Source organism: Protobothrops mucrosquamatus, unplaced genomic scaffold, assembly GCF_001527695.2.
Source record: "Protobothrops mucrosquamatus isolate PMUCROS unplaced genomic scaffold, P.Mucros_1.0 scaffold2556, whole genome shotgun sequence".
Lineage (NCBI taxonomy): Eukaryota > Metazoa > Chordata > Lepidosauria > Squamata > Viperidae > Protobothrops > Protobothrops mucrosquamatus.
The window spans coordinates 41,588-63,598 of NW_015388616.1; the positions used below are offsets into that span (position 1 = coordinate 41,588).

The 22,011-nt window shown below is 35.9% G+C and overlaps 1 protein-coding gene across 1 annotated transcript in view; it reads left to right on the forward strand.

Moving 5' to 3' along the window:
• FAM160A1 (family with sequence similarity 160 member A1) overlaps positions 1-20,695 on the forward strand; it is a 56,835-nt gene extending 36,140 nt beyond the window's left edge. The window contains exons 7-12 of the mRNA XM_015825238.1: positions 3,497-3,576; positions 5,122-5,309; positions 7,292-8,338; positions 14,440-14,618; positions 14,914-15,052; positions 20,182-20,695. Of these exons, the coding sequence (XP_015680724.1) occupies positions 3,497-3,576; positions 5,122-5,309; positions 7,292-8,338; positions 14,440-14,618; positions 14,914-15,052; positions 20,182-20,438 (1,890 nt within the window). The 3' untranslated portion in view covers positions 20,439-20,695. The remainder of the gene's footprint in view (positions 1-3,496; positions 3,577-5,121; positions 5,310-7,291; positions 8,339-14,439; positions 14,619-14,913; positions 15,053-20,181) is intronic.
• Positions 20,696-22,011: the final 1,316 nt, after the last annotated feature.

The window sequence follows — 22,011 nt, forward strand, 5'->3', positions numbered from 1 at the left end:
TTACTGTATTATGATTGCGAAGCAGACTTGTTTTAACAACTAAAAGTGTGGATAAATAACTCTGTGTATAGTTCCATATTTATTTGTTCATCCTTGCATACTGGTTCCTTTTTAGAACTCTGAATGGCTTATGAAAAGCTCCCAACAGTCTTTCATAGCAATATTATCCTTACACAAACTCACATATAGCACTTCTCAGTTTCAGTTAGGCCATAGCATTCTTTGAATCTGAATGGATATTTGAAAGAACTGAAAAATATGAGATATCCAGTTCAGTTGTTTCATTTAGTTTTCATTTGGTGAAATGAATTTGGTTAGTTAAGAAAATGGCATTGTTCATAACTGTTTGCTTCTTTATTTCTGATCTTTTACTTACTCAATAAAGTGACAGTTCATTTGCACTTGTGGAAATCATCTAGATCATCGTTTCTTAACCTCACCAAGTTTAAGATGTGTGAACTTCAATTCTCCAGCCAGCATCTTAAAGTTGCTGAGGTTCAGAAACACTGCTCTAGATGGCTGCCATTTGGCAGAGGTCATTTCCCCCCTTATATAATCTGACTATTGTGTAATATTTGTCAAGTGCAGGAAATCAAGAGTCCAGGCAAGAGTCCAAATGAATCTAAGGGTTTATTGCAAGCTTAAGCTCTCTATAAGAATCTGGATTACTAACTACTGAACTACTAAGAGTCAAAGCAAATAGGCACTAGATAAGAGTCAACGGAATTCAAAGTGGGCTGGAGGGGCTTGGGACTGATGATGCGTTTGACCCCTCTCTCGGGCTTAGCCTGGTCATCTTCTACAATATTAGGTCAACAACTATTTTTTTCAGAATGGACCTGAATGATGAAAGCATTTCAGCAAACAAAGTTATGGCCAGAAGAGTACTAAGATGACTTTGCTGCTGAAAATGATTTGAAATTTAGAATACTTGTACATGAAAAAGAAATCTAAATAACAAGAATATGACATGCGTGAATATAACTGAAGGAAATAAATGAGTAATTATAGAATAGGCTGCCTAATTTCATTGTAACCATACAAAACATTTATAAACTATTTTTCTCCAAATTCCTAAGTGACATTGAACATTTATTAAAATTCCAGATTTACAATGAATATCTTTAGTCAGGGACGAGCATCCTACAGGAAGTTTCCAGCTTCCCATTTTGTGGCCTGACAAAAAGTAATCAATAATCGCCATCAAAATTTGGCATTCAGACCAGTTCCTTTCAGTGCTATAATTTGCTGTATTTGTTTTCTTTATTGCATTTAATAAGTTAAATATGGATATATAAAGCTTCTGTTCTGTTTGGTGCCTATTTCTAATCTTGAAATTATTCCAGCTCTCCTCATCTCAAAATTAAAATCTGCCAATAAAACAATATCATTACACCATTGGCTACAAAAGAATGTGAATCATATCCAAAATTATGTTATTCGTTTTTTCTTTTGTCTTTCTACACCTCTTCGCCAAGTATATTTGAGCCACATAGATTCATGCTTAAAAGTGTTTCCTGCCTCAGTTTCCCCTTGTGTTTGATTTTGGTGAGGGGCTGGGGAGAGATTTCTGTTTATTGCCTGTAGTCCAATCAAATACAGTGCAAACCTATTTTACATACTGTAGTCCTGTGTTTTAAAAAGTTCTTAAATTCAAGGAAAACTTATTCAGAGATTTAAACTCTTTTAACGCCGATTCTACATTTTGCCTAGGATGCTCAGGCATACTGTTTTGCATCTATTTGTTAAAGTTTTTAAGATACTGTTTATTTTATTATTTATTTAGTTTTGTGTCCAATTATTTCACTTGCATCAAATCCTCGTTTGATTCCTTTCATTGAAAATAACCATAGAAATACAATAAAGTTTAATTGTATAAATAATTAAAACCATCAAACAATTAATTCAAACAACAATACAATCACAAGTTGGCAATAAAATCAGCCATTCAGCAGTATAAAGCTGATTTATTTTTTTGTCACTTCATTAGACCATTTTTTGGGTTTTTCTATAGCTGTGAAATACATAAGAGCAGAATATATGTGGTTGTATAAAACACGAGTGATATTGATTTTTTAATAGTTTGAAATTACCTATATATATATATTTCACAAACCCAATTTTAGAGAAATAGAATTAAGTGGTCCATTTTCATGAAAGTAAACACTTGTTTAGTATAATGTTGTTTGATCCAGTGTCATCGGTAATAATAATATCCACATGACCAGCATGATTACTTCATTGGATTGCCAGTATAAATAGAAATACAAGCTATTAAATGGTTGTCCAGATCCTCTTCTGAATAATTGTGGCATGTTACTTATGTCACAAAAATAGCTAACATGGTAGCAGATTCTAGTTGCATAGGATTCTGAAGCAGTAAATAAAAACATTTGCTTCAGTCTGCATTCCTGCCTCTCCCCTTGCCTGACACTTTATTTTGGGCCAAATAAATATGATTAATGGAGGTATGTATGCACATACATATTCTGCAATGATTCCAGTTCCAAAGTAGATTTATTCTAAAACTCTCTGTTTCAACAGCTAAATTGTCAGTGTTATCTTTGTTGAACTGTATTGGTAGAGAGTTTGGGTATTATGGGTATTATAAAGTATTGTCCTTGGGAATCAGGCCATAGTGCATAAATGATGCAAAATGACTTCTTCGTTGTATAATGTAACAATAGGACTGATTTCTATAAATAGGTAACAGCAGAGATACTCAGAATTACGCCCATCTGTTGCCACACAAGCTGACTGGGTTATTTTGGACCAGTCACTTTCTCTTGGTCCAATCTTACCTCACTAGATGACTTTCAGGAAACATTAGATGGAGTCTAGTCCAGAATTATGGGTGTGGCCAAGGTGGCTTCTTTTTGTCTTTTCCATTCAGTTGTGTCTGTTTTTCGGAGACTGCCAGATCAAGGTGCTTCAGTTATTTTGGCAAAGTATTTTAGAAGTAGTTTACCATTGCCTGAATCCTAGGGCTGGGAGAAAATGACTGCTCTAAAGTCACTCAGTTGCCATTACCCATTACAGCAACCAACCAAACTGGCTCTCTCAGATAGCCTGTAATTTTGATTAAATAAAATAGATATATGTTGTCTACTATAACATAGTTTTTCATATTAGAAAGAACAGCCCATTTTCATTTTAAGATCCATATTTAAACATGGCAAAATTATCATGCAGATGTTTGAGAATATTGAACTTAATTACAGTTTAATTCTCTTTCAAACCATATCACAATTCTTTTTCTTGCTCTTAAAGCATTTTTCCCATATCCCAGCATATATCTCTGTTTATCTTTGGTTTATGCTTTTAGGCATGCTAATTTAATTGTTCTGGAAATATGTAACAAAGTGAAATATTTATATAATTCCTTTCAAATTTATCGCAATTCAGTTTGGGTGCTATTTGCAAGTATGAGTTTTTTTCTTTTTACCTTGGAAAGGATGAAAAATTATGCATTCATATTGTGTTTATCATTTCCCAGCTTTGTGTGGTGTCCTTGGCATTGTTCAAAACACTTATCAGTTTGCATTGTGAAGATGTGATGCTGCAGCTAGTTTTAAGGTAAAGTCAAACTTTCCTTTCTGAAATTACAGTGCAAATTATTCAATGAAAATTGGTATCTTGGGATTAATATATATATATATACATTTATTGGTTGGTTGGTTGGTTGGTTGGTTGGTTCGTTCGTTCATTCATTCATTTTCGGTAGCCACCCATCTCAGCCACATGACTTGGCTTACAATTCTAAAACAATAAAACAATTAAAACAACTAAAAAAAACCAAAACAATAAAACCAACAACAAAAAATACATGCAGCAGATGAGGTAGTTATCTAAGTAAAGCAAAGCCAAGGAATGGGGCCCTTAATATATTCCAAGCTCCAGGTCCGGACACACAGCTAGGTTTTTAAAGCCTTATGAAAGGCCAACAGGGTTGGGGCCGTTCTAATCTCTGAGGAGAGAATATTCCACAAAACGGGTTTCAGCAGAGAAGGCCTACCTTCTAATTCCCACCAGCTTTAATGATGAATTATACCATGGGAGTAAATGCAAAATTCAGTATGTAGACAAAGGGGGAATTTATTTAAAAACAGGACCCCTTAGCTAGCTGAAAGGGGCTTATCAGAAATTTAAGAGAAGGGCAGGGACGGAGTGTGACAAGGTCGAAAAGTTACATTTTCCTAAATTCACATAGCTGTTGAATGACCCAATTCACCTTTGTATGTACAGTAGGCAACAAGTTATCTCATGTTTTAGTCCTTCTGTCTTTTTTCTTCATGCAGTTTTTCCTCCAGAGTTGGCAAGCTTTTTCAGTTGGAGACACTACCTTTAGAAAGCCAGGGGTGATTAATGGAAGGAACATATTTTGAAGAGATTAGGAATCTGTTCTTGTCCCAATATTTTTTGCTTTCTACCCCATCTCCTGCTCAGGAAATACCTAGGCAGCACAAGAAGGTTCTCCTTCACCATCAGTCCATTTGATTGTCTATATAAGCTGGTAAAACAAAACATTCTGCTTTTATTTTGCTACCCAATTGATTCTGCAGTGATTAGCCAAACAGACACCACATATCTGTTTTTACCAGGCCATGTTAAAGCTAATTAATTAGGTGGCATAATATTTACTCTTTGTAAGTTTGCAGTCTTTTTCTGAAAAGATGAAGGAATAGGAGATACTACTCTGGATAAAGTTAATCCTATCTTTTTTGTAGCCTTCTTATGACCATAATGCCAAGTGAAATGTGATGTACCTGTTGCATTGAAAATATTGCCTTCCAGGGTTCTGCTCATCTTCCTGGCTGAGAGAAGTCGTGGAAAATTCTCTAGAATCTGTGTCCAAAGTCTGTCTTAAACTGCTGCTTCACTTGGCCCACTATTGATGCCTCAGGAAGTCACAGTATCCTGATACTTCTACCACCAAAAATGTAGTCTTTTATTTTTTTACCTATTACAGGCAAAGCATCTTCTCAGCAGCCTAATCCTTAGTCATTCTGTAAAAAATGGTATTTGGTGTGTTTCAATCTAAATAACAAATAAGGTTTCCTGGACACTTTTTCTCTTTTCTCTCTGCTATTTTAGTTTAATGATAGCCTCTTGTTGTTCTAGGTACCTGATACCCTGCAATCACATTATGTTCAGCCAGAGATGGTCTGTGAGAGAGAGAGATTGGTATTCTGTATCTGCCGCTAAGCTGCTTGCCTTGACTCCTATCTGTTGTTCAAGTGGCATTACTCTGACTTTTGAAAAGCAAGAAAAAGATTATATTCTCTGGAAAAAAAATAATCATTGCGCAGGTAAACATTTATCTGCTTTCTAAAAAGACAGTCCTTGTATTAAGTTGATTTGATTTTTTCCCACACCAATATTCATATTTGGAAATGTTTTAGAAAACTACTTTAGTCTACAAAGGAATTTTATATACAAATTTAAGTAAAGGTAGCAATCAAAATCCTCTTAAAATGTAAGATGTATCTAGGTAATCAATGGTAATTATCCTTTTTGGGGGGGGGTGTTACATGATTCACAAATCTTGAATGTAAAGATTTTAAGTCTTATTTGTCTTATGCCTAATTTGGAGTTAGTATTGCCCAGAACATGCCCCATTATTAGATAATTTGAAAATCTCAAGCAACTATTTTTGGGATCATAAAAGAACAATAGAGAGCTTATTTTAGTCAAGGAGAGGTAGACATATTTATGGTCATTGTTGTCTTTGATTGGTCTTTACCTTAAGAAAAGGGAAAGAACCATTTCCTGTTCTATACCATGTTGCAGAATAACTTGTCAATCCCAAATTTTATCTAATATGGGCTAAAGCAGTGGTGGCGAACCTATGGCACGGGTGCCAGAGGCGGCACTCGGAGCCCTCTCTGTGGGCATGCACGCCGTCGCCCCAGTCCTAGGCCTTCAGCTGGGTTTTATAAAACCTTTTCACTTTAGGCCTCCACCACCGTGTGCCAAAAAAAAAAAAAAAAAGGTTCAATCAATCAGTCAATTTCAACTTCTCACGGGAAAACAAATCTTGCAAAGTTGGAATTGATTGATTGAACTTTTTAGTCCCACCCAGTCTGCCATTACCACTGCAGCCACGCCCACCCAATGGGCCATGCCCGCCCAATGGGCCACACCCGCCCAATGGGCCACAACCCACCCGGCACCTGACAATGCATAAGTGGGTTTTGGGTTGCTGTTTGGGCACTCAGTCTCTAAAAGGTTCGCCATCACTGGGCTAAAGAATACTTTCTACCATATGTGTTTGATTCTATGCCATACAACACTAAACATTACTTTGCAGAAATAGAAACTCGTCCAAGAATTGATAACATTAAGCATGCCAAAAAAAATGGATGAGGAGTTGTGTCATGTTTGACAGTCCTAATCTAGGGCTGTGTACTTCCAATAATTCTGTATTCATGTATTGCCTCAATCCACGTGGATTCTGAGCTTTGCACAAGAACTAGAAACCACATCAAAACATAATGCTAATAAATATGTTTGCCTATAATCACAGAAAAGGCCAATAATCCAGTAAAATAAAATGGTTTTTAAATTGTGGAACAAAGAACTACAGTTTATGTAACATTTGAATTCATCCTTGAGAAAGTATACCTGTGTGGTTGCTAAGAGTCAACATTGATTCAATGGCAAATAATATTTGGACTAAATCATGTCAAATTGTGCAACTATATTTTTGTGTGATTTTTGAGCCACTGCATAGATTACAGAATACATGAGGATGGGAAGAAAGCTGCTTCATTTTGCAGGACATACAGAAAAAAAAGCAACCATAAATGTGCCATGGTATTATTTCCTGTTTTTCTGTCTCTCAGAAAAAAATGGCAGATGGTTCATTTTTCCTAGGATGTGTTTTTGTAGCAGAAATACAAATCAGGATTTTATGTTAATACGTCACAAGGATCTTGGTATGCAGGAGTTTACCTGCTGGCAATGCAAACTATTGGAATACTTTGTTGAAAATTATATTTTGTAAGGTGATACCCAAAGTTACATTTGCAAGTATAAATAATAAGTAAAAATATAATTACCACAGTGCAAAAGAAATAGGGAAAGGTTAACTAACTTTAGAGACAGTCTGGCATTAATACTGATATTCTCTCTCTGTGCTCATTCAAATGCTTAGCATTAAATCTGTATCTTGTTTAATTATACTATTTATTGATGTGATGTACAGCTGTCATACCCATGTAAGAGGATGTCTAAATGAAGATTTGTATTTCCCCTTACTTCCCTGTAACCTTTTGCTACTGCATTGCAGATTCCTCCGAAGAACCCTCCAGGAAGAGCATTGCAGACTCCACATGTATTGTGAAATATGGGAAAACTATTGATATCAGTTACCTGCAGTATCTTTGGGATGCTCAAACTCTCATACTGCACTGTATGAAAGATTGTGAAGTCTGGTCTGCTCCATATGATGGGGAAAATCCCAATCCATATACCTTTATCCAAACTTCAGTTGAAGAAGAGGGTAAAAACCTAGATCAGCCTATTTTCCAACTGCAACCCAGAACACCTAGTAATCATGTTTCTTCTCAGGTGAGACCATTGAGAGAAAAGACACAACTGGAGCTGGAATGGGATGATAGCTATGATACTGGGATCTCTCCAGGATCTGATTCAGGATCTCCCCAACATGATGATAATTTTAATACCCAATCTCCTGCAGAACCACCAAAGCACATTCAAGAAATGAAGAAAAATGCTATCATGTTGATCAAAGGATCATACATAGAAGAATCAGACTTTCAGGATGATGTCATGGTTTATAGGCTATGTGCTGAAAAGGATGCACAGGAAGCAGACCGCTTAAAGGAGGAACTTTTAATATCAAAATCTACAGATGTAGATAATCCAGATGCCATCTCTATCAATGGTCCTCTAGAAAGCCCCGCATCAGATTTAAATTTGGAGGAGGAGCGCAATATAAAAAATTCAAATCTGATCCAACAAGCGGAAGATGGAATCCAAGGCAACATTGATGAAACAATTCTGAAACCTGATTTGGAACAGACACTGTCTTCCCTAGAAGGAGACCATCACACTAACATGAAGTTGTTGAGTCCTGACCGTGAAGATTTTATTTCCGAATGTGATAACATCATTAAAGAATTGGACTCAAATTCTTCAGGCTTGGTAGAACTGAAACTGCTGATTCCTGATCCAGTATCCCCTATTGAAGAGGAAGAAGATTTTGAAAACTTTTCAGCAGATACTCCATCAGCAGAAAGTATGCCCTCACCCTTTGGATTAAAAGATGCCTGGCCCAGCAACCCTCCAAGATTCCAGAATATCCCATTTACCGGTACAGTTTTCTAATTTATTAAGCCACTCATGCTTTTTACAATGACATAGTTCTTGATGTGAATAGCAGGTGCTGGCACATTATTTTGTATGCTTGCATTTTTATTGGGTTCTTTGTTTAAAATACAGGTAGTATTCAACCTACGTCCACAATTGACCCCAAAATTTGTGTTGGTAATTGAGACATTTGTTAAGTGAGTTTCACCCCATTTTATGACTTTTCTTGCCACGTTTGTTAAGTGAATCACTGCAGTTGTTAAATTAGTAACCCAATTGTTAAGTGAATCTGGTTTCCCCATTGACTTTGCTTTTGAGAAGATTGCAAAAGTTGATCACATGACCCCGGGACACTGCAACCGTCATAAATGTGAGTCAGTTGTTAAGCATCCGAATATACATCACATGACCATGGGGATGTGGCAACGGTCGTGTGAAAAATGGTCATAAGTCACTTTTCAGTGCCGCTGTAACTTTTTATTTTTTAAATAATATTTTATTAATTTTCCAATTTTACATCTAAGTATTTAAAAAGCAATGTGATGGCTGAGTTAATCAATAGTTCAATAACACAAAAATCTTTAGTACAAATCTCAAGTTACAACATCAAATATTTCCTCTCTTTTTTCCCCTTAATATCTACTATCTTGTATTTAAGCTAATACAGTTCTTATTCTATCAACTAAGTAAAAACATCATTATTACATTTTCCCTTAATATCTACTATCTCATATTTAAGCTAATACAGTTCTTATTCTATCAACTAAGTAAAAACATCATTATTACATTTTCCCTTAATATCTACTATCTCGTATTTAAGCTAATACAGTTCTTATTCTATCAATTAAGTAAAAACATTATTACATTTATCAATAAATTTTAGCTTATACATATCTTAATTACTTTTACATTCAATCTTTAGAGACAATCAATGTCCTATTATTGATTTTTTCCCAATTTTTAGTTTCCCATCAATATTAAAATTTAACATTTGATATTTATAATTTCCAAGCTTTAAATAACCAAAGTTTCCCTTATCTCAGTTCATAACAGAATCTAATATTCAAAATACATGTCTTATCTATTTGAATATAGTCTTGTTCTATTTCCTAAAAGTTATCTATTTCCCACCACATTAAATCATCTAATTAATAATACAGTATCCCCTTTAATAAATCAAAACTATTATATATATTGTCTGGGTTAATCAATAAATCAAACCTATTCATATTTTTCCCTTTTGGGTCTAATTTTTAAATATTAGTGTAATATTGCAGAATATTCCATCTGCTGTCAAGCAACATGCAACTTTGTATCACAATGCAGCAAGTCTCTTTGTAGCATCATTAGATTAAAGCATTTTTGAATAGATTTTATAAATTCTTGGAAAGCACCTTGGTCTAAATGCCTCAAATTCTGGAATTAGATCTGTGATGTAAAACTCACCCAATGAAACCAGCAACTGGAGAGAATTCCAGGCAGTCCTTTTGTTCGCAGATCATTGGACTCTTGCATCCACATGAGCCAAGAGCTTCAGTCTTACATGGTGTGTTGATTAAAGACATTTGAGTATACATACCGTATGCATTAGTTTAAAACAAGTTTATAATTACTTTATAACTGATAAGAAGGAAAGCAATAGAAAGAGGGACATGGATGTTTGTGAAAATATTACAGACACATTCCTTGAGGTGCAACCTAGTAGTTTTGATCTATGATTTATGGCAATGCTCTTAATTGTTATTCTTAACAACCTTGTACTGCATGTTATTGCAAGGACAGAAAGATAAAGGAACAAACAAATCTGGATGCCTCCTTGAATCTTGTTTTGTTTCAAGGCATGAATGTTATAACCAATTAATCACCACAGGAATAGATTGGCCCACTTTTAAAAAAATTAAAACATTCTTGAGAAATAAAGAGATACAGTAAGAGGATGATGTACCGTATTATATTACAGTGCTATAATATAAGCAAGCATATACTTTTGTTAATGATTTCCATAACTAATTCAACCTGGATTTTTATTTCAACTTTCATAAATTCTATTAATCTTCATCCATTAAAAAAAACAGAAAGCAAACAGTAATTTTAATTTTTACAATGGTAGTAGATGGATTGATTTTACAAATCTTAATTCAGTTATGACAAGAGTATAATGTGTAAAGATTTCTTTGTATTCTATGTCAAGTTTGTTATCTTTCTTTGATGTGTTCCAACAGTTGTTTTAAAATCTGCATTTATTCCATTCACCCTCTTCTTTTTTGCAATATATAGCAAATCATTTTCTAATGACTTTATTCATCTATAAAAATATGAATAAAAATAAAATTGCCTGCTAGTTTTATGGCAGAGCACAGGGACAGTGGAGAGGATTCATTGTTCCTTTTTTTACAGGCGTAAAATGTGGAAACAGAACTTGTCTGTCCAGGGAATAAGCAGCAAGTATGGAACTGAGCAGATACGAATACTCTATATGTTTTGACTAATATAACATCTGCTGCTTTTAATTGTTTATAAAGTAATGCTCACCACTTACCTATTAACAAGGACACAATTATCATTATAAAATGGGAATATAATGTTGCAAATGTAACTTTTATTATGAATAGGATCCAAGTAAGTTTTAAGACTGTATGGTGAGTTGCGGGTAATATCATTTTTTATCTAATTTACTTTGTATTGCAAAAAGTTCAAAACTTATAAATCTCTTTTTGTCACAATTACTGGCAGTTAGTTTAATAATAGGCTATTTGTATGTATCATAATAAATTTCTTCAGAAGCATCCCCATTCTGTCTACAACCGTTACTTCAGTCACCAAAGTTACAATGGCACTGAATGAATGGTGGTTATGACCAATCCTCAAAGGTTCAGCAGCTTCCCTGCAGTCCCAGCTTCCCTGCAGTCAAGTGATTGCGATCCGGGTGCTTGGCAAGAAACTTGCACTTATGATTGGTTGCAGTACCCCTGGACCGTGAGATTACCATTTGTGACTTTCCCTCCCAGCTTCCCCAGAAAGTCAATGGAGAACAAGGAACAAGGTTGTAAGTCATTAAGTTAAGTCTTCCCCACCTGTCCATCTCCCATGTGTCTTTGTGCTCACCACACTGCCCTCACACCATTGCACATACCCTCTGGAGTAGGGGTCCCCAACCCCTGGTCTGTGGACTGCCATTCCAGAAACCGGTCTGCACAAACGAGTAAAGCCTCATTTGCAGGATGCAGGTAGCACACAAACCCACACCCCCTCCGGTCCACGGAAAAATGCCTCTCCACAGAACTGGACCCTGGTGCCCAAAAGGTTGGGGGGCCACTGCTCTTGAGCCTCACTGCACCACCTTCATACCTATAGCTATATCTAATATGTAATACATTTATTTCAGTCATGAGTTTTATGACTAGCATTTACTAATGAACATTTATTATGTATAATGTTAACTAATGTCCTTAAACATTAATCTTTGATTTGAGAATTATATAGAAAAAAATGGATCCATTTTTGTCCTTTACTGCCACCTACACGCTGGTTTTGTTTATGTGCTTTTACAATTTCACTAAATGTGTAGCTGAAGTTGGCATACTATCTTGTTGCTATACTTTTGGGATTGCAGACTTTTTTCTGCTAGGTAACATCATTAATGTATGAATTAGGAGATGTCAGATTAATTGATTTGTTGATTGGTGGGAATTATATATCTTTTTCAAATTGCCTGCTTTGCATGTGTTCCGGTGCATATTGTGTTGCAAATGATTGATACTTTCTTGTAGACTTTTTTTGTCTGATAAAATGGTGCTCCATCTTATCTGCGTTGCCTGCTTCCTGTGTGATTGGCAGTGTTGATGTCTGTGTGATTGAATTGTTTGTTGGGAGGATATTTATCCATTTTTGTGATTGTTGAATTGTAATGTTTTTCTGTTATTAGGTACAAAAAATTCAAGAACATTTTTAGAAAGAATGTCAGTCTAGCCAAACAATGATCTATAGATATAAAGACTTAAAACCTATTTATAGAGCTATCTCAAAACATATCCAAAGACCCAGAAGTAATGCATGAGCAGCCCACAATATTTTTCCCATATCACAAACTAATTGTCCAATTCTGAGATAAATGGGTAGACCCATTTTATGGAATCAGTAATGAAAACCTAAGTAAATTCAGCAATCACAGGGAAAGAAGCTATCGTCTCAGTGAGCCCATCCCATCAAAAAGCTGATTTCACAGATACGATAGAGTTGTCACCTTGCAAGTCAAAAATCTACCAACAATACATCATTCAGTTGAAAAACAACATTCGCTTGCAGCACACACCCCCTCCAAGCTCTGGCAAGCAGGCAAGACAGATGCGTGTATAATCTCTGCCAATCTCACTTTCTCAAACTTTTTCCAGTGATAATGTTATGTAGTATAGTAACAAAACATCTGCAAACCACACCAATCTTGGATAGTTCCGTCAATGCAATATGCCAATCCTGAGTATCCGTTGTAAAGCATGGCAAACTATTGGTAGATACAAGGAGGATGGGATTACTTTGCCCCATTCCATTCTGTGAAAAATATCAGTATAAGCCAGGGGTAGGCAACTTTGGCTCTTTTATGACTCATGGACTTCAACTCCCAGAATTCTGGGAGTTGAAGTCCACGAGTCATAAAAGAGCCAAGATTGCCTACCCCTGGTATAAGCCAAGCTATAATTTAGTTTATCTCTTTGAAAGATATATTTTCCAGGGGGCACCAATTACTTGGAATGTGTGGGAAGAGAACAGGAGAAGACACCTTGATTTGGAGGCTTGCTGAATTCAGAATGTCACTGATACTTCACCCCTGAGAAATAGGATAGGAGGATCTCTCTCTCTCTCTCTCTCTCTCTCTCTCTCTCTCTCTCTCTCTCTCTCTCTCTCTCCTTCCTTCCCCCCTTCCTCACTCTCTCTCTTTGTAAAAGTGGCATTTAAAATCTTGAGGAAAAGAAAGGGAAAATTACAATAGTGTTTTCTCCATCTCTTTATAAATATTTTTCTTTTTTTAGTTTTTGAGGCAGCTATGCTTATTGCTAAGTCATTCTGTTGTACACTGGGGCAGGAAGCATATGCTTTTCTGTATATGTTCCCTGCCCTCTGCCCAGTCAAATGTATTCCATAACAAGATATTAGCATTAAATGTACCAGTTGTAATGCCACCAGTTCCTAGACCTAGCCTCTTTGTTGAAAACAGAAATGCAGAATACCTGATAGCTGTGGTTCTTAATCCAATTTTTAATATCAGAGCTCCTGTGACAGCATATCACAGCCTAGGGCTGCCTGTTATCCTGCCATATATTCACTCAGAAGAAATACACTGGGTAACATGTTTCCTCACAGAAAAACATCAGCTGCTGTGCTGGGGAAAGGGAGGAGAGAACCAGGAACATAAGACTTTTTGGAAAAGCACAGCAGAATGGCTGTCAATCCTCCCTCCCCCCCAATAGATTCTAGATAACATTGGCAGCTGAAGGATCCTTGGTTTCAGGAGAGGCCGGGCTAAACAAGTGGGGATTTCAGGACTGAAGGTGAAGTACCAATGAAGGATGACTCTACTCATTGCAAATGGCTTTTATGGGAAGTAGGGGAAGGGAGAAATCATATCCTGCCAGCCTAAGAGAGGCAATGCCAGCCAGTATCAGTCAATCCTTTTTTTTCCCCAACACTAAGTAGGAATCTAGAAATAGCAATGCATACATTTAGTTAACACAATGGACTGCACACATATCCAGTGGAAAGGCAATTTATTTTAAAAATGCTTGGCCAGATGCTAATAAATCAAGCCTCTTTTTCTTGCAGTTCTGCTCCTTAGCAGAAGAGAGACAAGAGAGCTGAAGAAAGGAATACAGCCTGATTAACGGTTGCTTACCTTCTGCAATTACTGTTTGTATGCCTGCAAACGAAACAAATAATTGGCCTTATGCTGCTAATTTTAAATAAAATCGTAAAATATGTTGATGCTAATTTTAAATAAAATCTTAAACTATGTTGAGTTGGATCAGATCTCACAAACCCCCTTTCCTTTTGCTCCTCCTTTCTTATGATTCAAAAATCTGTTTTGTTTTGATTTACTTTTTAAATCTGCAGGCCCGTTTATCAGCGTTGTGCTATCAAAACTGGAAAATATGTTGGAAAACTCCTTGCATGTAAATTTGCTGCTTATTGGAATAATTACTCATCTGGCCAGTTACCCACAACCTCTTCTTCGTTCGTTTTTGCTCAATACAAATATGGTGTTTCAGCCTAGTGTGCGGTCTCTGTACCAGGTACTACTTTAATGCTAAAAAGAAATCTTTTAAAACTCACTTTAAAGTGTAACACTTACCCTTTTGTTTTTGTTTTTTTTAAATACGTTTTTGGTTCAGTTTTTGCAGAGTGATATCTTAATGTTGATTTATTAAAATGTAATTGTTTAAATCAAAAGAATATAAAATATCACAGTAAGATACATTATTAAGGACAAAATACATAATTCAATCATAATTTAATGAATAACTGATATAACAATTTGTAGCTATATAGATCATATTTATTTATTTATTTTATCTTATTTTGGGGCAGGTGCTGGCATCTATAAAGAATAAAATTGAGCAGTTTGCTTCCATTGAAAAAGATTTCCCTGCTCTTCTGATACAAGCACAAAAGTACCTGCTTTTACGAGTAGATGCACTGGATGTTCCTTTAGAATCATTAAATAAAGGTAATAATCATTCCTGATAAATTAAACATATTTTTTCTAGCTTTAATAAGAATGGAATAAATGGAAAGTAAACTATATTTTATACAGTGCAAAGTTATTGTACATAATTGTTGGGATTAATTTTGCGAATTATCCTTACCATTGTCTTTAGGCATCTGTTCACCAATCTAGAGTTGTGTTCATCTTGACCAGAACTGGCAGGTATATTAAATGGCCAGGACATATATGAGCTTGAACTATCAGCCTATCTTAATGTTGGAAAACCAGAGAATAATCCTTTTTTTCTGAGTTCCATAATATTTTCTAACTGCTTAAAAATAGTGGCATAAGTTTCAACATTGTTGAGCTACATGACTACATTATGTAAAACAACATAAAATCTAAAGTATTTTTAACATAACCGAATGTTCACTGCAATACTCATATGTCCCAAAGAAACTAGAGCAGAAAAAAACCTAACTCTCAGTCCTCATGGATGACAAAGTGCTGAAACTTTGTGTAGGAAAAATAAATGTGCAACTTTTTAAGATAAGCTATAGCAGTAATGGCGAACGTTTTAGAGACCGAGTGCCCAAACTGCAACCCAAAACCCACTTATGTATTGTCGGGTGCCACGTAGGCGTGGCCCATTGGGTGGGGTTGGCCCATTGGGTGGGGGTGGGCCCATTGAGCAGGCGTGGCTGCGGTGGTAATGGCAGACTGGGTGGGACTAAAAAGTTCAATCAATCAATTCCAACTTTGCGAGATCTTTTTTTTCCTGTAAGAAGTTGAAATTGATTGATTGAACCTTTTTTTTTTGTGCATGGTGGCGGAGGCCTAAAGCGAAAAGGTTTTATAAAACCCAGCTAAAGGCCTAGGACTGGGGTGACGGCGCGGTGCCATAGGTTCGCCACCACAGAGCTATAGTCTTACCTTTCCTGATATCCTACTTTTATATCAAGAAAAGACTATTATACAGTTATAATTTTATTTATGAAAGACTACTTTAAAACTCTTATTACTATTAATACTACTACAGATATTTGAAAATCACAGATTTTAAAAAATAATTTCCATCTATAGGTGTAACAGCCATTATTAAAATATTGCTTTAAGTTGCTTTATTTTTAGCAAGGCTATGTGATGGAGAGAGCAGTTTCAAACATTCACTTGGGAATTCTATTAGTAAAAGGTTCTGCAGTTTATGCATTGTTGCCAGAGTTAAGCAAATCTAACATCTCATGAATGCACTTGCCAAGTGGAATGGACTGTGGTAAAAATAAGTCTAGCTATAAACACTTTAGGGCAGACAGGTTAGGTTATTTCATATGAGACAACATTCTCCTATTGCAGCTGCCTTTTGATTATACTGTTGTCAATTCTAGCATGTTAGCCAACTTTTATTGGAACAATTTGTAGGCTAATAAAACCAAAAATGCATTGCTCCAGGGAGAAGATAATCATCATTTTCTGCAGCCCCACTTTGACCTGGGATGCTTGCATAAAATTACCCAATAATTTTATGTAAATAACACTGTTGTGAATATTGCTCAAGAGTTGTTTAACTGTAATTCAGGAAGAAAAATTATCTGTATAAACTAGTGGTTTATTTCTTTTAAGCATCTCTTGTACCAAATTCCCCAAACTGTTTTTGAACTTGGTCTTTAGGATTTTGTCACATCATTATTTATTTGACAAATGAGTAGTTTATAATTCATTATTGAAATTGATATGCCATATGTAAAGTTAGCAATAATTTTCTAAGAATTTGGCAGAGTTTTCCTGATCCTCTTGCTAACCACTCCACAATGCACTGAGAGGTGGAGAGGACGTAGTGTTGGTTCCTTTTCATATTTTGTATTTGTAATGTTTGACAAACTGTTATCCTTTGCTCAGGCTCTGAAAAATTCTTTATGTCTATCTATACAGAGTACTATATCTTCTCTTATTTTATTCCCACAGCAAACTTATGCATGTGGTTGCAGTTGCGCTAGATCAGCTGCTTACTATATATGCTCCCCTAGTGATAAAATTTAAATACTCCAATGGCAATGGAATGAGCTTAAAAGAAGACCAATTAGCACAGATATGAAAAACGTAAATGGAATACAATGAACTTACTATTTATATGAATGGAATTGTCAGTTTTGTATGTATATGTGCATTGTCTTTGTAAATTGGAGTAGGTCAGGGGGCTTTTATTGCCTTTCACACATCCTCCTCATACACTTTTATATAGAGTATGTCTTAGTGGTTACTCATTATTCTTGACCCTCATTTTTAACAAACCTACATTATTCTGAAAAGTCATGTCCCAAATTGTAAATTGCTGCATGAAATATATAATTCAGCTGAATTTTTCATTTAGAAGACAAAACACGGAAATGAGTAATTATAAAGGCTGGAAGTGTTAATTAAAAGTTTATCTTTCCCCCATCATTGCTAATGTTTGGCTCATAGGTTAAGAATAAACAACTTGGGTAGCATTCTGTGCAGAATGAAATTACTTTTCTAAGATGTAATAATATATTACCTTTAATCAAATTCATGAAAAGACAGGGTGAGTAAAGGGAGCTTTCCTGTTCAGGGGCACGAATATATTTACTGGATGACCTGAAAAGAACTAAAATATGTTCCATGGGGATGATACTGAGGAGTCTTTTAGAAAAATAGCGTACTTGCAATCTTTGGACTGGAGTTTGTGTGTTCCGATTTCAGAATTAACTTTTTAACCCCACTAAGCCTTGATTAGCATTCTGCTAGAATCTTGTGTCAGAGGATTGTTCTTCTATAGTTGTTGTAGATAGGAATTTTCATTAGTGGCTGCGTTCAGGGATAAGGGGACTTTTCAGAATCTGATGAGAACAGTAACCATAGTGACTAATTGCTTAACAGTAGAATGGGTAAAGAGGTTTCTTTATTTTTTTCCAGAAGAGTCCACCTTTTCTTGCTCCTTAATTTCATTGTAAGCTTTGCTTCAGTGTTAATAAGAAGCAGTTGGGACCTTCTTTCCCTCCTCGCAATTTTAATTTCAATGCTTCTTCATTTCTGATTGCCGTCCTAATATCTTCTGGTATCTTTTATAATCATTGTCTAATTCACATAATTAGTGAATCATGTGAAAAATACATGAAGTAACTAGCTGGTAGGAGATGTGGCAGTTTGTTCCCTAGAGTTTGAATTTAAAACCCAACATATGGAGACTAGGATTCAAACAATTCTGGTTTCAATAGGCTGAGTTAGCCAGAAGATTTTGACATCATATTATAGCAGGGGTGTCAAACTGCCGGCCCGCGGGCCAGATGCACCATGGCGAAACCGTGCCCACCCCATTGCCGGCAATGGAAAAAAAGTCGCGATACCTCGCGACACGTCACATGATGTTGCAAGTTTGACCACCTCTGTTTTATACTTTTCAGAACTATTTTGCAAGACTTCTAAAGCCTTCTGTCAGAGAAAAATAGATGCCTAATGCCTTTCCTTTGAATTGTAGCCACTCTTTTTATGTGTCCCCCAAGGCATGAGCCAAATGCCTGCTTTGATATTTTTAGCCCTGCTTCATCTATCTCCAAAATATTTAACACATGCAGTATGAACAACACCCAACATCTAGTGGATATTTATTCATGAGGCACTTCGGATTATTTTTCCTTTTAAAATATTTGAGATATTTTAAACAGGAAAATATTTTTAATTCCAGCTACATATACTTTTATTGTAGCCTTGATCATTTGTCTTCTCTAGTTTTTTCGGTCAGTCTGCAAGCTGAATCTATCTTTGTTGCTTACACTCCCATTTTGTAACAGCTTTTTAGGAATCACTGACTAATGCCTAATAGTTACAGTTTACAGTGCCTATTGTAAACGAGATGTCATCAGCACAGATCGCACCAATTAGGAGAGATGAAGTAGAATTAATTTAGCACAAGACTGTGCTTTGAAATTGGCCAACATTTGTCTGAAATGGTATAGGGTTCCTTTTTGAGCAGGAAGTTGGATTAGAAAACCTCTAAGGCAGTGGTGGCGAACCTATGGCATGCATGCCAGAGGCGGCACTCAGAGCCCTCTGTTGGCATGCGCACCACTGCCAGCAGCAGGTCCATCAGGCCACCACCGCCGCCCGAAGCAGGAGCCCCACCCAGCACAAAGGAGGCGAAGCGGCTGACTAGCAAGCTCAAATAAAGGTGGTAGAGCAGAGGTCACCAACCATTATTGATTGGTGGACTGGAAGAAAAGGGGGAAACATTTTGCATGCGTGCAGGCGTGCATGGGGCCGTGAGCACGCATGAGCTACAAATGGGGTGGGGCTAGTGCCTGCGTGATACTCACTAGCCCTGCCCTGTTCTTGCGTGATGCAGCAACTTGTATGTGCACCCTGCGGTGCGGCGGCGGCCATTTTTGCACCTTGCAGCATGGTGGCCCATTTTTGCGCCCCCGGTTTTTGCGTGCCAGAGGCGGCACTCAGAGGTGCCTCCCTGTCTCCCTGAGGGCACCACAATGCTGATGCAGCCCTGGCAGTTTGCGATAAATAAATGGGTTTTGGGTTGCGGTTTGGGCACTCGGTCTCTAAAAGGTTCGCCATCACTGCTCTAAGGTCTCTTCCAACTCTTATTTTGTTAAGACTGTTGGTAATGACCATAAAGGTATCATAAGATGTTCATTTTTTTTAGGAAAATGAAAAATTTCTTCCCCAAACAATACAATCTGTATATAAATATAAAAGATTTATATTTCACTTTCATGTCATTAATTTAAGTTGCAAGACACAAGAGCAGAAATACATGAAATGCACCTGTTAGGACACTGAAAAATTCCCACTACATAGCCCTAAATAATATCCAGAATTAGAATGGCTTTTTCATGTTATTGATACTGCCACATTGCTTAGAGTTATAAACCCTGCATGTTGTGATGTGCCACACTTAAGAATCTTGGTTGAGAACCCCATTCATCAAAAGATAAGTAAAATTTTCCTGTTAGTAAAATTGATGATTTGTATTGTGAGGCTGGTGGTGAAAATAAAATAATGATGTCAAAATACATTTAAACATCCTGTAAAAATAACCCAATAATTTTTATTAGAACTTCTAACATTGCATGTGCATTTAAAGTATTTTCAAAAATTTTACTTTTTTGTTTTTATTTTTTCAGACAACGGGCAGCAGAAGAGTGTCACAGAAAAAGTTAAGAACCTCTCAGAGGCATCCCAAGCCCTCCTCCAGACTTACTTGGGAAATAAAGCAAAAAAAGGCTCTGGTCTTCCCAAAGTCCCCTTGAACATTCCAAATGCCATCCTTGCAGCAGCTCTCTTCCCAGAGTTTCTCAAGGAACTAGCAGCTCTTGCACAGGAACATTCGATTCTATCCTATAAAGTATTGGGTGATCTTGAGGATTACTACCGATTCTGAAACATTTAAAATACATTTTCACATTTGTTTTAAATGCAGAACTACTTACGAAACAAATTTGAACTTCATATTCCTGGTACTACTTGATTCAGGAGAAATTGTTACTTTTGGGGTTTCATTTTCATCAGAAATTGGTTAGTAATGAAGCCAATACTTTATTTATATCCTTGATTTGGCTGACTTTCAGGTGTTCTTTTTTAAACTTTGATGTTGTGACCCTTCAGATTAGAAAGATACAGTTATATAAAAAAGTGAAAATATTTTCTCTCTCTTTCTTGCAAAGATTCATTAAATCCAGCGTGACAATCCAATAAGACGATCACTGTTGAAAGGAGAGCTAGCAATCTTCTCCCCAAATTCTACTTTACCAGTGATTAGACTTCTGAATCCAAATGGATTCATTCTAAGCCTGTGATTTGCTGAAAGCAGATGCAGGTGCTGAATGCATACCATGTTGCCTTATGTTGTGGGCATGCCTGGTACTCTAAGCTGTTGACTTCTTTGAAATTTAGATTAAATGAGTAAAGTAAGTGAATGTTAAGTGCAGACTGCAGAGTATTTTTTTGCCATTTCTTGGCATATTTTTTTAAAAAAATTAGATTGCTGCTAAAAAACTCAAGCCTTATTTTAATAAAATTTGCACAGGGCAAAATATTTCTATGCAAACTAACTTTTTTTGCAGGATATGTTTGTATACTTTTATTGATAAGCTAAAAAGTAAATGTTTTAGTAGTCTTAAAAATGTAATTATTTCTAAAAAAAATGTGATTGTATATTTTGCAAATCATTTTAAACAATGAACATGGTAAATTTCCAAATTGCTTTTGCTGAAATTTTATTTGGTTCAAGAAAATCTTTGTGGTAGATTGGTAAACCTTTTTAATGTACACTGATCTGTTGCAAGATTGCACCTTAGAGAAGTGGCTTTAATATATTGCTCTATTAGAATTAGAAAAAAGATTGTTTTCTGGGATAAATACAGTGCAACCTGTTACAATTGGTGTAGCATTCCTTAAGACCATTTTCTTTTTTGAGTAATGAGACTCATTAGAAGACTCCAGCCAGACATGATGAATTGGTATATTATAGCTGCATTCCAGTTTGCACTAGAAAGAGTAATTGTCTTTCCAGTGTTGAAGCTAACTTTGAGCAATAAGTGGCCCAACAATGAAAAGCCTTCGTTTTCTTTTTCATTGGTGAAAAGGAGAAGCTATTTTAGAACAAGTGAAAAAAAATTAGACCAAGCTGGAAAACAATTATTTTCATCTGTTTTTAAATTATATTTATAGGAACTAATACTTGCAGGGAGAATTTGTAATTCCTTTGGTAAGATTTAATATAGCATCTCTACACATAGAGAGTAAAGAAGAATCTGCCTGTTTATTTTTCAGTTCATCAAAATTTTGCAGGATGTAAAAATCTTTAAAAGTTATAAGTATCTTACTCTGTCCTAAGTTCCATGTTTGTTCATACCATACCTCAGTTCTTTGCCCTTCCTTTGGCAAACAACACATCTTGGGCATTTTACATTTTTCTTTAGACCTGAATTTGTTCCCCATAGCAATTATTTTGT